Source organism: Salmo salar, chromosome ssa06 (genome assembly GCF_905237065.1).
Source record: "Salmo salar chromosome ssa06, Ssal_v3.1, whole genome shotgun sequence".
NCBI lineage: Eukaryota > Metazoa > Chordata > Actinopteri > Salmoniformes > Salmonidae > Salmo > Salmo salar.
This window is the reverse complement of record NC_059447.1, coordinates 83,229,490-83,245,597: the sequence shown is the minus strand read 5'-3', so window position 1 is coordinate 83,245,597 and position 16,108 is coordinate 83,229,490. Positions and strand designations below refer to the sequence as shown.

Below are 16,108 nucleotides of genomic sequence, written 5' to 3'. Positions count from 1 at the left end.
GACACCTACGCATTTAAAGCATACTACATTTTCGAATTGTCACATACTATAAAACGTTATTTAAAACAATATATATATACTCCTCAGCCTACTATTTAGGACGCTGTTATGGGTATTCGGATACGGCCAATGTCTTTAGTCACACATCATATTAGTACAATGCAGCTTTCAAATAGACAATTCAAATCAGGATAGTTGTTTTGAGAGGTTTTCTGTTTTCGGTATGTGTATGAAGGTTCAGTTAGCCTTTGGGGTTCAACTGATTTGTAAAAGATGTTTCTCTTTTGGCCAAATATTTTATTTCAATTTTTTTCTGGTTTTCACCTGATCAATGGTGAAAAAAGTACTCAATTGTCAAACTTGAGTAAAAGTAAAGATCTCTTAGTAGAAAATGACTCAAGTAAAAGTGAAAGTCACCCAGTAAAATCCTACTTGAGTAAAAGTCTAAGTATTTGGTTTTAAATATACTTGAGTATTAAAAGTAAATGGAATTTCTCAAATGTACTTAAGTATCGAAAGTATAAATCAGTTTCCAATTTCTTATATTAAGCAAACCAGATGGCACAATTTTCTTGTATTTATTGTTGACGGATAGCCAGGGGCACACTCCAACACTCAGACATAATTTACAAACAAAGCATTTGTGTTTAATGAGTCTGCCAGATCAGAGGCAGTAGGGATGACCAGGGATGTTCTCTTGATAAGTGTGTGAATTGGACCATTTTCCTGTCAAAATGTAACTTACTTTTGGGTGTCAGAGAAAATGTATGGAGTAAAAAGTACATTACTTTACTACATACCTAAAGAAAACAAAAGTAGGGAAAAATATTCATAGTAAAGTACAGATACCCCAAAAAACAAATTTAAGGAGTACTTTAAAGTATGTTTACTTAAGTACTTTACACCACTGCACCTGATACTCTATGATATAAATGTAAACCATCTTCTTTAGTAGGTCCATGTCATAAAGAAATGTTTCTCTCTTCAGAAATGTGGTCTGGTCCTAAGCTGGAAGCGAGTCCAAGGAGCCTCTGGAAAACTTCAAGGTAAAAACAGAACAGGTACAACATTTGTGAAATATTCTACCACCATGTAAGTCCAATGTCCCTCCCCCAGGCATGCTTTCTCAATCTGAAGCAACAACTATTTAGCATGCTCCTGGTCCATAGGCACTAATTATATATATACCCCCCCCAAAAAAAAAAAAAAAAAAAAAATATATATATATATATATATATATATATATGGAAACAGACTGAAACAGGGTGTGACTACGTGGACTTTCCCGATAAGAAACACTCATTTGAATTTTTTATTTTAATGAACACGACTCTGACAAAGCTATTCCTTAATTCCCCCGGTCCTCATCTCTCACACACACACACACACACACACAAAGCGTATTTTTGCTACAGTGTTTGTCGGTATGACACGATCACAAAGATAACAACCAAACAGCAGCAGGTAGGTGGCCAACCATTAGGTACATTCACAGGCCCTAATAGCTTGTGCCCCACGCAACTAGCTGCCCTGGATGAACATGTGACTTTCAGCACCGCAGACAGCGACCCAGCATGCCCAGTAGTCAGCATTACTGATCTGAGATGTGTACTAACACAACAGACATGTAATCATAGTAGATGGTGCAACAGCCCGTCCGTCTATCTCCTCACTGTTGGCCGTCAGTTTTAAAAAGAGATGATGGCAAGGGATGAGTCATCCTTGATCGGTCCGGTTTCGACTATGTCTTTATCCGTTTCAGTGCAGAAAATGACCTCTCAATGAACGCTATTGTGGCTGTTATAGTGAGGACCAGCTGCAGTAACTTTGTCGCCTCGGGGACCTTCTGTGTCAGGTCATGCTGGAACAAAAAGGAGCTGTCCAGTTCATTTGTCTCCTATAATTTGTGAACTGTACAATCTGACAAGATCAGCCTCAAGTCTAACGAAGTCAAAGTACTTGCAGTATTTTGATGAGCATTTTATTTAGTGTAGTTCACTAAGCCAAGGAAATGAAGTTCACCAAAGTGGTCAAACCTGGCTCTCATCTGAACATTGATATTGTCCAGTATGTTGGAGTAGATTCGCCCTCTACTCTGATCAGGTGTTTACTACGAGTTTCTGCCAGGCACAGTTCATTGCATTTATGCTCGAATCGCTCATATAAACTATGAACATCTTGTCACTGCTGTTCTAGTTCTTTCATTGTGTCGTTTCTATGGGTACGGCAGACACACATCCATCACTTTGTTCTGCAGAACCTGGAGCAGCGCATCAGTTTTATTGAAAATTCTATCATAGGTCATGAGCAAAAAGCAAACATGATGGCCGTCTTTAAATGGGCTGCTACCTGTTAAATGTTTTTCAGCAAAGGCCTGTAATAGTTCCACATAGTTGTCCCTGGGCCTGTTTGATGAGCTGGCACTGTCATCGTTGCCACGAAATGCCATCTCCTGTTTACCCTGGTAGCATTAATTAGCTAGGTCTTTCAAAATCTGGTTCTCTTTAACTTTGCATTGTGCATATTGATGTTCAATGAAGAGTGGAGAATAGCAGGCATTGGAAGCAGTAGAGTCGGCTGCTAGCGGTGCAGCCACAGAGCCAGTCATTCTGATACCACTCGTGTTATTTTCTGTCCCTTTTGATGTAGGTCCCTCAGCTCAGGTGCTAGTCTTCCATCCCATATCACCCTGTTTCGCTAGAAAATCCAACTTTAAACTGTTTCAGATGCAATACGTTAGCCGCCCTGATCAGCTTGTTTTAGCTAGCAGTAAAACGAACGTAACCGCCAAAAGGCGGCAGTTGACATGTGACGTCCACAGGCAGGAGCGAGCCCTGCCTATCCCATTACTTTTTTCACACCAATGCACATTTTGTTGTTTTAGTGCAATGAAAATGAATGGGACATACTGACACATGAAAAGCAGCAAAGCTCTCGGCCTGCCTTTCAGTGTGTATGGTAGAAACATGCATGCACAAGTCCTGTCAATGCCTTGCATTGAGTTTGAAGGGCGGGAGAAAGGCACACAGCAAGGCTGCCAATTTGGGAAGTAAGTACTAGTTCAGAAATCAATTTTATCATGTAGAAAAGATGACTAAATGATTGACAATTTATTTTTCATTTGTTATTTTTTTCATTTTTACAGGGTAGGCCCAGCCTACTACACTGCCGTCACTGATTCCTGGTGGTGAATCTGCGCTGGTGTGTGATAAACACTGTGCCATCCCTCCTGTCTCCTCTATTCTCTACAGCTTTTGGATTCTGTGAGTACAAGGAACCAGAGTCGACGCTGCGGGCCCTGCGACTGCTCCACGAGCTGCAGATCGGGGAGAAGAAGCTGCTGGTGAAGGTGGACGCCAAGACCAAGGCCCAGCTGGACGAGTGGAAGGCCAAGAAGAAGAGTAGCACCAACGGCAATGGGGTGGGGAGTGGGGACACGCTGCAATCAGGATCACCTTTATACGCAAAGTACATTTACATAGAACTGGAATTAGATTTGGTGAAATGGTGCTGCCACAGTAAACAGAATCGACAGGTCAAATATATCGACCATCAAAATAGAGTGGATAGAACGGGCTTCCCCATTCATTCTATTTCTATGATATCAACAACGAATTAACACATGCAGATGGGAGAGGGGAACGTTTCTTGCAATCTGAATGACAATGTAATCTAGTGGAGGCTAAGATGGACCAAGCACTAGGAAGCAGGGCTGCCTAAACAAATGGGCAACTCTGTCCCGAAAGGCCTGGAACAAAACAGCCCCTTATCATTCAATTTCGACTAGTTAGGCTGAGTCGACTTATAATACTTATTATAATACTAACCTGCCTGCCAACTCTCTCCCTCTTTCCCTCTCTTTGCCTTCTCTTTCTTTCTCCTCTCGCTCTCTCTGTGTTTGTGATAGAAGGCGGAAGCAGAGGATGGAAAAGAGGAGGAAGAGGAGGAGGTGATCGACAAGGACACCCAGATGCGGGACCAGATCGTCAAGGGCACCATCGACGGGCTGATCCGAGAGTACGCCAGCGATCTCAAAGCTCCCTTGAATGATGATGAATCTCAGCAACGCAGGAAAAGGAAAGAGAAAAAAGAGGAGGTACGTGGAGATCCTTTCTCTGTTATCACTCTGGGGGGGATCCTTTCTCTGTTATCACTCTGGGGGGAATCCTTTCTCTGTTATCACTCTGGGGGGGATCCTTTCTCTGTTATCACTCTGGGGGGATCCTTTCTCTGTTATCACTCTGGGGGAATCCTTTCTCTGTTATCACTCTGGGGGGAATCCTTTCTCTGTTATCACTCTGGGGGGATCCTTTCTCTGTTATCACTCTGGGGGGGATCCTTTCTCTGTTATCACTCTGGGGGGGATCCTTTCTCTGTTATCACTCTGGGGGGATCCTTTCTCTGTTATCACTCTGGGGGATCCTTTCTCTGTTATCACTCTGGGGGGATCCTTTCTCTGTTATCACTCTGGGGGGATCCTTTCTCTGTTATCACTCTGGGGGGGATCCTTTCTCTGTTATCACTCTGGGGGGAATCCTTTCTCTGTTATCACTCTGGGGGGATCCTTTCTCTGTTATCACTCTGGGGGGGATCCTTTCTCTGTTATCACTCTGGGGGGGATCCTTTCTCTGTTATCACTCTGGGGGCGATCCTTTCTCTGTTATCACTCTGGGGGGGGATCCTTTCTCTGTTATCACTCTGGGGGGGGGTCCTTTCTCTTATCACTCTGGGGGGGGAGATCCGTTCTCTGTTATCACTCTGGGGGGGTCCTTTCTCTGTTATCACTCTGGGGGGGGGTCCGTTCTCTGTAACCTGATATGCATTGGTTGGGGTTGTGATATTGTATTTGGGCACATTATACATTTACTGATACACAAAGCTCTGGACAGGGCTTAAGTCTAGTCCTGGACTTAAAAGCTTTTTCAATGTAGATTCTACCTGGAGTATGCTTTTTAGACCAAGAATAAGCATAATCTGTGTCTGGGAAACTGGCCCACAGCTCTAGGTGTTTCTTCAGGTTGTGTGATCTGTGTAAATGGCAACACTACGCTAACATGCTGACGACACCGCTCGCGTCGCGTGCGCAAAATGCAAAATAAATGTAGAAATCTAAATGATTCATTTATTGCACCCACACTGCTCGCGTGCGCCAACAAGCATCTGCGTTGCCAGGCGCTAAAATAGAAGTCAGCTCTATTTGTGATGCAGCTCGCGCTGCAAGTCCTGGCTCTCCCATCTCCTCATTGGTTATACCCACGTGGGTGACTGAAAGACAAACGAGGTCAGTGGTGGTAATGACCTAATTTATGAAAGTTGCCCATCACAATATAAAGTCAAGAGAAGAAAAGGCCTAGAAGGAGGAGAGATGACTAGAAACGATTCGGTTGACAGTTTTATGTGTGGATTAATTGGTGGAGTAGAGGACCTTGTGCATTTCAGGTAAAATAACAACTCAATGTTTATATCCCAGGACAAATTAGCTAGCAACAGCAAGCTAGCTAGCTAAATTGCCATAAATGTTTAATGCTTTTCGACCTGTCCCCAAATGAATGTAATTGGTTCAGTTTGTTTTGATATTTTAACCTGCGTGCCGTCATCGCGTTTGGTGTGGGGGGACAAAATACATTTATGCACGATGGCGCATGCGCACAGCTGGTTTGGGTTCCGTGTAAGAAATGGTCCCCAGTTGACGGCATGACCCTGAACAATGTCCCATTTGCCTGCATCCCATTGTCCCTTAGGAGGATATCAACGCAATTGACGGGTTGGAGGATGACAAGAGAGACCTGATTTCCAGAGAGATCAGTAAATTCCGCGACACCCACAAGGTACAGTAGCGTATTCATCTCTCTCACTCACATTGCAGGTTTGGGAAAAGAAGCTACACATGCTAGTAGTACACTCCTTTTAGTTTTCACACTTACTGCTAGTGGACACTTGCACAAAGACCCTTTCATGATTGTACTCTAAATATAGGATGGGAGAATAGTAACATTTTTATACCAAAATATTGTATACATTGCTCTAAAATCAGATTTTGATTGGCAATGTCAGAAATTTAGAAATATCTGGATTTTTACCATGTCATTTCAATGTTATCTACAGTCTGTTCCAACACGAATAGTTGTCCGATTTCTAGTATTGTCACCGTTTTCAAACCTAATTTGACTCGTGTGATGGCGGAACACTTATTTGTGTATATTAGGGTATTTAGGTGTGACAGTACAGATGGTTAGATCCATAAGTCATTCATCACACACAAACAAAATGCATGGCGACAATGTAAAGTTACCTTAAAGCTAATCTATTCATTAAACCCAACCATTATGATAGACATCATATGGTGACTAAAGCAAGATGAATCTCAGAGCTTTGGAAAAAGTTGTCGAGGATAGGATGTAAGTATGAGCTTTCCTTTATTTTGTACATATACTGGACGCCCCCCTCTCGAAGACTCGCATAGGGGCAACTGCACAGGCACTCTGGCGTACGTTTGTGACTGGAACCTTAGGAGAACCTCTAAACAATACACAGCCAACCGTTTCCATTAGATACATGTCAACATGACATTGGTCTTGCTCCTATTTACCATATGGGGACAGAAACATGCTGATTCGATTTCCAACATTTTATCATGTTATCCCCAAGCCGTAGAGGCCAGTGAACCTGTGTGAGTCCTCTGTAAATTGTTTATTCTACATAATGTGTGTGAAAGTCACTGAGACTCAATAACCACTGTTATAGCAGGGAGGGGGGGGCGCCCCTCCACAGCACTCTGTGTTCTGAAGACCAGTTGGGTAAGTCCCAATCCACCCTGTCGATGAGTGTGTGTGTGTTAGGGCTTTTCTCTCTCTCTCTCGTTGTTTTTTCTGTCCGTTACTTTAGCTCTTTCTTTCTCCCTTGTTTAACTTGTCTGTCTCCTTTTCCACCTGATTCCAGTTGCCATTCACCCTCTTCATTTACATGTGCCCATTATTTGAGTTGTTTTCAAAGTTCATTATTTACAGCAGTAGACTTGCAGTAAAGGAGCTCCTAATACACAATGAGATGTCTCCAGTGTGAATGGTAAGGCCTATGGTTAATATATAAGAGGGGAGAGTAATGTACCTATGGCCTACATGCAGTTAATTAGTGACTCTATGCCCAAGCTGTCACCGGTAGAACACAGAGCAAGGTAAGTTGAAGTAGGAAGACAGACTAACCAATTAGATCCAGGAACAAGATTGATTAAGACTCATCTCCCTTCCAGCCATGCCCATAGTACCTGTGCTCTGTCTTTTCCGTCCCCACCCCTCTCTTTTCCGTCCCCACCCCTCTCTTTTCCGTCCCCACCCCTCTCTTTTCCGTCCCCACCCCTCTCTTTTCCGTCCCCACCCCTCTCTTCTCCGTCCCCCTCCCCTTTCCGTCCCCCACCTCTCTCTCTCTGCTTCCGTCCCCCACCTCTCTCTCTCTTCCGTCCCCCACCCCTCTCTCTCTTGTCCGTCCCCCCACCTCTCTCTCTTTTCCGTCCCCCCCACCTCTCTCTCTTGCTCCGTCCCCCACCTCTCTCTCTTGCTCCGTCCCCCACCTCTCTCTCTGCTCCGTCCCCCACCCCTCTCTCTCCTCCGTCCCTCCCCCCACCCTCTCTCTTGCTCCGTCCCCCTCCTGCCTCCGTCCCCCCATCTCTCTCTCTCCTGCCTCCGTCCCCCCCACCTCTCTCTCTCCTGCCTCCGTCCCCCCCATCTCTCTCTCCTGCCTCCGTCCCCCCCATCTCTCTCTGCTGCCTCCGTCCCCCCCATCTCTCTCTCCTGCCTCCGTCCCCCCCATCTCTCTCTCCTGCCTCCGTCCCCCCATCTCTCTCTCCTGCCTCCGTCCCCCCATCTCTCTCTCCTGCCTCCGTCCCCCCATCTCTCTCTGCTGCCTCCGTCCCCCCACTCTCTCTCCTGCCTCCGTCCCCCCCATCTCTCTCCTGCCTCCGTCCCCCCATCTCTCTCTCTGCTGCCTCCGTCCCCCCCATCTCTCTCTGCTGCCTCCGTCCCCCCCATCTCTCTCTCCTGCCTCCGTCCCCCCCATCTCTCTCTGCTGCCTCCGTCCCCCCCATCTCTCTCTCCTGCCTCCGTCCCCCCCATCTCTCTCTGCTGCCTCCGTCCCCCCCATCTCTCTCTGCTGCCTCCGTCCCCCCATCTCTCTCTGCTGCCTCCGTCCCCCCCATCTCTCTCTGCTGCCTCCGTCCCCCCCATCTCTCTCTGCTGCCTCCGTCCCCCCCCATCTCTCTCTGCTGCCTCCGTCCCCCCCATCTCTCTCTGCTGCCTCCGTCCCCCCCCCCTCTCTCTCCTGCCTCCCTCCCCCCCATCTCTCTCTGCTGCCTCCGTCCCCCCCATCTCTCTCTGCTGCCTCCGTCCCCCCCATCTCTCTCTGCCTGCCTCCGTCCCCCCCCCATCTCTCTCTGCTGCCTCCGTCCCCCCCATCTCTCTCTGCTGCCTCCGTCCCCCCCATCTCTCTCTGCTGCCTCCGTCCCCCCCATCTCTCTCTGCTGCCTCCGTCCCCCCCATCTCTCTCTGCTGCCTCCGTCCCCCCCATCTCTCTCTGCTGCCTCCGTCCCCCCCATCTCTCTCTGCTGCCTCCGTCCCCCCCATCTCTCTCTGCTGCCTCCGTCCCCCCCCCATCTCTCTCTGCCTGTCCCCCCCATCTCTCTCTGCTGCCTCCGTTCCCCCCCATCTCTCTCTGCTGCCTCCGTCCCCCCCATCTCTCTCTCCTGCCCCCCCCATCTCTCTCTTCTGCCTATTGTTTTGGTCTTAAGCTGCACTAGACCCATGGCTCTGTAGTTCTGGTCAGGACAACCATCTGTTGTTCATTATGGACCAATGGACTGCTTTTATGTCAAGAGCAGACAGCTATCGGAATCCTGTGGTCTCAACCCGACACATACATGACAAACACAATGCATTCAGAATGTGTGGCTTATAATTGTAGCTGTAAATCACTTCAGAGTACATGGGGAGCCATGGGTGTAGCTGCTAGGAGGGAAAGATGTCTCTGAGTGTGTCTGGGAAAGTGAGTCACGGGAGAACTACCGAAGACTGAAGCAGGGGTAAGAGTCTCTACAATTTAATTTACCTGTACAAAAAATGTGATAAAACTACAGTATGTAAAAAGATGTACCTGGATTTTTCACAGCTTTGTTTTTAGCAATGTACCCCATTTTGAAGTTAATGGTTGTTTTTTTTAATGATTTGCTTGAGAAAGAAGTGAGAGAATCTCATGATGTTTCGTTTGTGGATCGTTTGACCTGCTTTTCCTCCCAGGCCTAACTGGTATAGGCTTGTAGGGGCAGCGAAGAGCTGAAATCCGTAGTTCCACACCTGTAAGTCACCAACAACTAGTTTAACAAAAGGATTGACGCTTGTTCTTTCTGTTTCTCCTGTAATAAGGACACTTGACTTTGCGGAGAAAAAGCATTGTCTATCAAGCAGGGCCTTTTTGTAGTTGTGAATGCCTGTGATGTTACACATGGCCAACAAGATGTCTTCTTTCACCTCAGTGGTTTCCAGTGTCTCTGGTTAGCTTGTAAGTCACCCTGCTTAACAATTATTCTACTATATTATTCTACTATATTATTCTACTATATTGATACTATCAGAGGTCTGCATCTGGCCCCAAGACAGATTTTTGATTTGGCCCACAAGGTAGTCTGGGGGAAAGAACTAAAATAATTAGACAAGGACAAAGAAGTGCTGGGTCTTGCGACAAGGGACAGCTTGTTGTTGTTTTCCCATAGAAATGCTTTGCCCTCCATAGAGCGCCTGTTTTCCCGTCACACTATCTATCAACTACTTCATCCTTAGATAATAGGAATCCACATTGTTACAGTAATCCCCTCTGTCCCCGAGCCTGGAAGCCACTTTTAGATCCACTTCTGTGCATTTATAGAGACGTGTGAGCCAGCCTCACTGTGCTCCTGATCTGTTGGCATGGCTGTACTCCCGGAGCCTCCAACTTATCAACCTCCTCTGTTCTTTTTGCAGAAACTGGAGGAGGAGAAGGACAAGAAGGAGAAGGAGCGTGCAGAGTTTGAGCGTGAGCGACGGGAGCGGGACAAGGAGAGGGAGCGTGAGAGGGAGCGACGGGACCGCGAGCGGGAGAAGGAGCGTGAGAAGGAGAGGGAGAGGGAGCGCGAGAGAGAACGGGAAAGAAGTGAAAGAGACAGAGATCGTGACCGCAACCGGACGAAAGAGAGAGAACGGGAGAGGGAGAGGAGCCGCGACAGGAGCAAAGACCGCAGCCACTCCAGGTGGGTGTTTTAATAAAGTCGTAAATCACCTTGTAAAGGAATGATTGGTATGTAACTAGGTTGGTGATGTTGCAGAGAGGTGAGTCGCGACAAGGACAAGAAGCGTGACCAGGAGGATGAGGAGGAGGTCTATGAGAGGAGAAGGCTGGAGAGAAAGCTCAGAGACAAGGAGGCAGCCTACCAAGAAGTAGGTACACACACCTAGTAGTGCTTCAGGGTTGTAAACTAGTGACCTACGTGATTTGTGTAGATCCGATGAGAATTTGGGGCGGGGGATGGACAGTGGGAGAGTGGAAAGGCAGTTTGCACGTCCCCTGAATGATAACGAAGAGGTAGGTGAGAAGCCTGACCACGGGGTGAGAAGGTGATGAAGCGTACTTCATGAGCCGTAACCGAAAAACAACTGGCATTTGGAAAGTTAGGTGAGGGAGGAAGTATCTTGCTAGATGGATTGAATTCTCCGTTAGCTAGCCAGGTAAATGTTGAGCAACATTAGCCAACTTAACTGATCAAATAATTGATTTTATGGTGTGAAAATTACAGTAGCTTGCTAATAAAGTCAGACAGCTAACGTTAGCTAGCTAACGTTACAACATCAGATGAGCTAACATTAGTAACCTAACCAACTCGCTATAGTATTAACTGTTATACAACTCATTGCCGTTATAACGCGTTAGTTGCTTACTGGATCCTGGCAATCTGTGTGAAATGTTAACTAGCTAACGAACTAACTACTGTCTGTTAATAATGTTTTCCCTCTACAGTATGTGGTTAATTTTCAGAATGAGAGAATTAGGTGAAAATGAAGCATTGCTTGTTAAACAAGTGGATTTAGGGATGAAGTGGAGCTGGGCCTGGCTTAAGCTTGATGCCACTATAGAGGTGAAAGGAACACCACACACTCCCTCTTTCTCACTTTTTCAGTCAGTGGATAAAAGGGGTATGCCAGGTGTACTCTCTGCCTGAAAGAGATCAATTATGCCAACAAAGGGTATCTTTCTCTGCTGGCACGTTGTAGAACAGATGTCCACAGGCAGAAAGTGTACAATGTAATAATGTGTAGCCCAAAGATATTGCTTTTGTTGTGTTGAACTTGACAGTGGTGCGTGTGAGTGAGGGGGAGTTATTTCATTTTTTACTCAACGTTATTTTTGCTCCAATGTAGCCTTGTGCACTTGATCGATGTCTACTATAGTGGCCACTATAATAGAGCAAAAATATGCCTGTTTGTTTCATTCTATTTCTACTTTAAGATGTTTTTTCCCCCAAGTGCAATATTTAGATGTGTGTGGTAACAAAAGGCTGTCATGGTAACAAGCGTTTTATTTTAAAGACTGTCATGGTAACAAGCGGTCTATTATAAAGGCTGTCATGGTAACAAGTGTTCTATTATAAAGACTGTCATGGTAACAAGCTTTCTATTATAAAGGCTGTCTGGTAACAAGCGTTTTATTATAAAGTGTCATAGTTAACTGTAGTGTATTGTTTTTTCTCAAGACTTAAGAAAAGTCTAGCAGGAAAGTCTAGACAACAAATAACATTGGATTGCTTTCTTGACATTTTTTAGCTGTGAGTTAGGTTCACATTAACCACTTTTTAATTTACACACAGAGACTGATCATGTAGATCATATTCTTTGTTGTTTAATTAGTTAACCTGCATTTCCACCTAGCAGGGATTTATTGCATGTTTCAGTGCAACTAAAAAAGTGTCACCTGTTTGGGCCCTCAGCAGTTTGCATCCCTGGTGCTTACAGTTGAGTGTGAGCATGATAGTGTGTGTTGGCTGTGAAATGTTGCTAAATGTCTCGTGTCTGTCTTGAAGCGCTTGAAGAACTGGGAGATCCGCGAGAGGAAGAAGGCTCGAGACTACTCCAAGGAGTCTGAGCGGGAGGAGGAGCGTAGGAGAGAGATGGTAAGAACAAACCCTGTTCTCACACAGCTCTCCTGGGTTGTGTTCTGTTGGGAGAAAACATTTTTTAAACGGGTGGAGGGGGGTACAACCTGAACTTGTCTAATAGGAACGCCAGTGTTCATTGTCCGTAGCAAAACGTTTTGTTACGCTGCGCCCTACTGAACAGCACCCAGGTTTACCACTGAGCCTGGCCTGATGGGTCCTACCATTGACATATTCATATGCACGTGTGGGTTTGAAAGTTAAAGCCTTTAATGTTTGGGCTACGACGTTAAATCAAATAGACCAAAGTGAATCGGCTAATGGCGTCATCGGGTGTCTTCTTCTACAGACTAAAGAAGGCAAACGTCTGAAGGAGTTCCTGGAGGACTATGATGACGACAGGGATGACCCTAAGTTCTACAGGTGACCATAATGAAGTTGAACGTGACACAGTGGATGCTGGTCCCCTAGGTTTACATACTATAGAAAACAAATCTGAAAAGGAGATCTAATGTAGTTGATAGTGGTTAAAGGCCTGAAACGTCGACATTATTACACGTTTTTCTATAGGACATTTAGGAAGAGAAATAAACAGCCCTACTTCCAACATTTGGAAGACATGTGCCAGGGCCACTGTTATATAAGGTGTTGTTCTGTGTGCCGCCCCTAGGGGCAGCGCGCTGCAGAAGCGTCTGCGAGACCGGGAGAAGGAGACTGAGATGGACGAGCGCGACAGGAAGAGAGAGAAGGAGGAGCTGGAGGAGATCAGACAGAGGCTTTTGGCCGAGGGACACCCCGACCCCGAGGCCGAGATACGCAGGGTGAGGGAGAGAGAGTGTGTGTCTGACTGTGTGTATGCCTCAAGGTCATTTACTTCTAAGATCTCATTGTCTATATGTCTGTGTTGTAAACGGGCCTCTATTCATCTGGCGGTCATAAACATTAGGTGTGTGTCTGTGTGTATCCACATTCCTGACCGTGTATGCCCCTTGTATCACTGCTTCTCTTCTCGGATTGGTCCAGATGGAGGAGGAGGCAGAGCGTCTGCGCCAGCCCCCGGTGAAGCTGGAGCCGGATCCTGAGGAGGAGCGGGTACACAAGGCCCCACGGGAGGACCGGGACCGCCGAGGAGACCGGGAGAGAGAGCGAGGAGACCGGGAGAGAGAAAGGGAGAGAGAGCGAGGAGACCGGGACAGAGAGCGAGGAGACCGGGAGAGAGAGCGAGGAGACCGGGAGAGAGAGCGAGGAGACCGGGACAGAGAAAGGGAAAGGGAGAGGGAGCGAGGGGAGAGGGACAGAGGGGACCACCATCCCCACCTCCACTCAGATGACGACGTGGAAGAGGGGGAGGAGTTTGACGACGACGACCAATCGGGGTCCAAGCCCTGCCTGAAGCCCACACTGCGGCCAATCACGGCGGCCCCCTCTGTGTCGTCGGCCAGCGGCGGCGCCACCCCCAACACGCCCGGGGACGAGTCACCATGCGGTATCATCATCCCTCACGAGAACTCTCCCCCTCACGAGGCCCCGCCCCCTCACGAGGCCCTGCCCCAGGAAGAGTTCCGCCCCAAGATCGGCCTCAGTCTCAAACTGGGTGAGTTTTGTCTGTGAGACTGGAGGGAGAAGCTCGGTCCAGAATCATCTGGAGATATAACTATACACCTACTATATTGCTAACTAACTACCAGGATATGTATGATATCTGTTGTGTAGGTCCACTGAAGTGTCTCAATCCCTAATGAATAGGAAAGATGGGAACAAATCAGGAATAAGACTCTTTACCATTCATTTTAGATTGAGCCATATAGCTAGTTTGCCTGACAACCTTTTCTCATTCAGAGAATCTCCCGATGCATTAGCTTAATTTAACTAATCTACCAACCTATCATCTCCCTAACCCTACCTCGAATGCAAGCACGTCACAAGCACAGACCACGCCTCGTTGTCGTGAAATGATGACAGATACACGACATGGCCAAAAGTACGTGGGCATCTGCTCATCGAACATCTCATTCCAAAATCATGTGCATTAATATGGAGTTGGTCCCCCATTTGCTCCTGTAACAGCCTCCACTCTTCTGGGAAGGCTTTCCACTAGCAGTTGGAACATTGCTGCGGGGACTTGCTTCCTTTCAGCCACGATGGTATTAGTGAAGTCGGGCACTGATGTTGTGCGAATTATGCCTGGCTCGCAGTCGGCGTTTCAAATCATCCCAAAGGTGTTAGATGGGGTTGAGGTCAGGGCTCTGTGCAGGGCAGTCAAGTTCACCCACAACAATCTCCACAAACCATTTCACTTTGTGAACGGGGGCATTGGCATGCTGAAACAGGAAAGGGCCTTCCGCAAACTGTTACCACTAAGTTTGAAGCACAGAATCGTCTAGAACCCTCAAATTCAACTCTGGACCTTGAAGTCAGTTTCACTGCATTTTTTTCATTGTTCCCCTCTAATCAGGGACTGATTTAGACCTGGGACACAATTATCAGGTAGAACAGAAAACCAGCAGGCTCTGGACCTCATAGGGTAAGAGTTGAGTACACCTGGTATAGAATGTCATTGTATGCTGTAGCGTTAAGATTTCCCTTCCCTGGAACTAAGGGGCCTGAACCATGAAAAACAGCCCCAGACCATTATTTCTGCTCTACTAAACTTTACAATTGGCACTATGCATTGAGGCAGGTAGCGTTCTCCTGGCATCCACCAAGCCCAGATTCGTCCGGCAGACTGCCAGATGCTGAAGCGTGATTCATCACTCCAGACAACGCGTTTCCACTGCTCCAGAGTCCAATGGTGGCGAGCTTTACACCACTCCAGAGAACGCGTTTCCACTGCTCCAGAGTCCAATGGTGGCGAGCTTTACACCACTCCAGAGAACGCGTTTCCACTGCTCCAGAGTCCAATGGTGGCGAGCTTTACACCACTCCAGAGAACGCGTTTCCACTGCTCCAGAGTCCAATGGTGGCGAGCTTTACATCACTCCAGAGAACGCGTTTCCACTGCTCCAGAGTCCAATGGTGGCGAGCTTTACACCACTCCAGAGAACGCGTTTCCACTGCTCCAGAGTCCAATGGTGGCGAGCTTTACACCACTCCAGACAACGCGTTTCCACTGCTCCAGAGTCCAATGGTGGCGAGCTTTACACCACTCCAGCAGACGCTTGGTATTGCACATTTATGGCTTGTGTGCGGCTGCTCCGCCATGGAAACCCATTTCATGAAGCTCTCGACGAACAGGTCTTGTGCTGACGTTGCTTCCAGAGGTAGTTTGGAGCTCGGTAGTGAGTGTTGCAACCAAGGACAGATGATTTGTACACGCTGTGCGCTTCATCGGTCCTGTTCTGTGAGTTTGTGAACATGAATTATAAACCCTGTGCTTTTTATTATTATTACATAAACGCTTCAAAATTCACAAAAAGTGGTGTTAGCTAAGGAAAATTATGTCATAGAACAAAACGTATCAGATATCCTCAGCCTGTGTTAACCTCTGACCTTATTTTTGGCTTTTATCAACAATACCAAAAACTACAAAAACATTATTTCCCCCAATGAACCATGGCAGAATTTAGTGCCTACAAAAAGACACTTACTGTTGCTGTCTATATCAACTAAATGTAACCGTCCTATTTCAGTCAAACTTTAAAGGTCCGTTGCAGTCAAAAATGTGTTTTACATTTCCACACTGAGATTAGAATAATACAGTGAAATTGTGAAAATGATAATGCCATTTTAGTGTAAGAGCTGTGAGAAAAGACTGCCTGAAATTTCAGCCTGTTTTGGTGAGATGGAGTTTTGGCCTGTCTGGTGACGTCACCAGGTGGTAAATTAGTTAATAGACCAATAGGAAAGAGTTCCAAACCTCTGCCAATAATGGCTAGTTTAACTTTTTCCTCCCCACTCAGACAGTCCTAGCTAAATTCTTGCTTGAGAAATTGCTCTTTGCAA

At 46.7% G+C, this 16,108-nt stretch overlaps 1 protein-coding gene across 4 annotated transcripts in view; it reads left to right on the top strand.

Moving 5' to 3' along the window:
* LOC106608217 (RNA-binding protein 25) overlaps positions 1 to 16,108 on the top strand; it is a 30,529-nt gene that overhangs the window by 12,293 nt on the left and 2,128 nt on the right. The window contains exons 4-13 of one of the 4 annotated variants that reach the window (XM_014206048.2): positions 989 to 1,061; positions 3,252 to 3,421; positions 3,908 to 4,096; positions 5,742 to 5,828; positions 10,005 to 10,270; positions 10,346 to 10,457; positions 12,095 to 12,184; positions 12,516 to 12,589; positions 12,837 to 12,987; positions 13,190 to 13,760. In XM_014206048.2, the coding sequence (XP_014061523.2) occupies positions 989 to 1,061; positions 3,252 to 3,421; positions 3,908 to 4,096; positions 5,742 to 5,828; positions 10,005 to 10,270; positions 10,346 to 10,457; positions 12,095 to 12,184; positions 12,516 to 12,589; positions 12,837 to 12,987; positions 13,190 to 13,760 (1,783 nt within the window). The remainder of the gene's footprint in view (positions 1 to 988; positions 1,062 to 3,251; positions 3,422 to 3,907; positions 4,097 to 5,741; positions 5,829 to 10,004; positions 10,271 to 10,345; positions 10,458 to 12,094; positions 12,185 to 12,515; positions 12,590 to 12,836; positions 12,988 to 13,189; positions 13,761 to 16,108) is intronic. The other 3 variants (XM_045721090.1, XM_045721089.1, XM_045721088.1) reach the window with 3 other exon arrangements.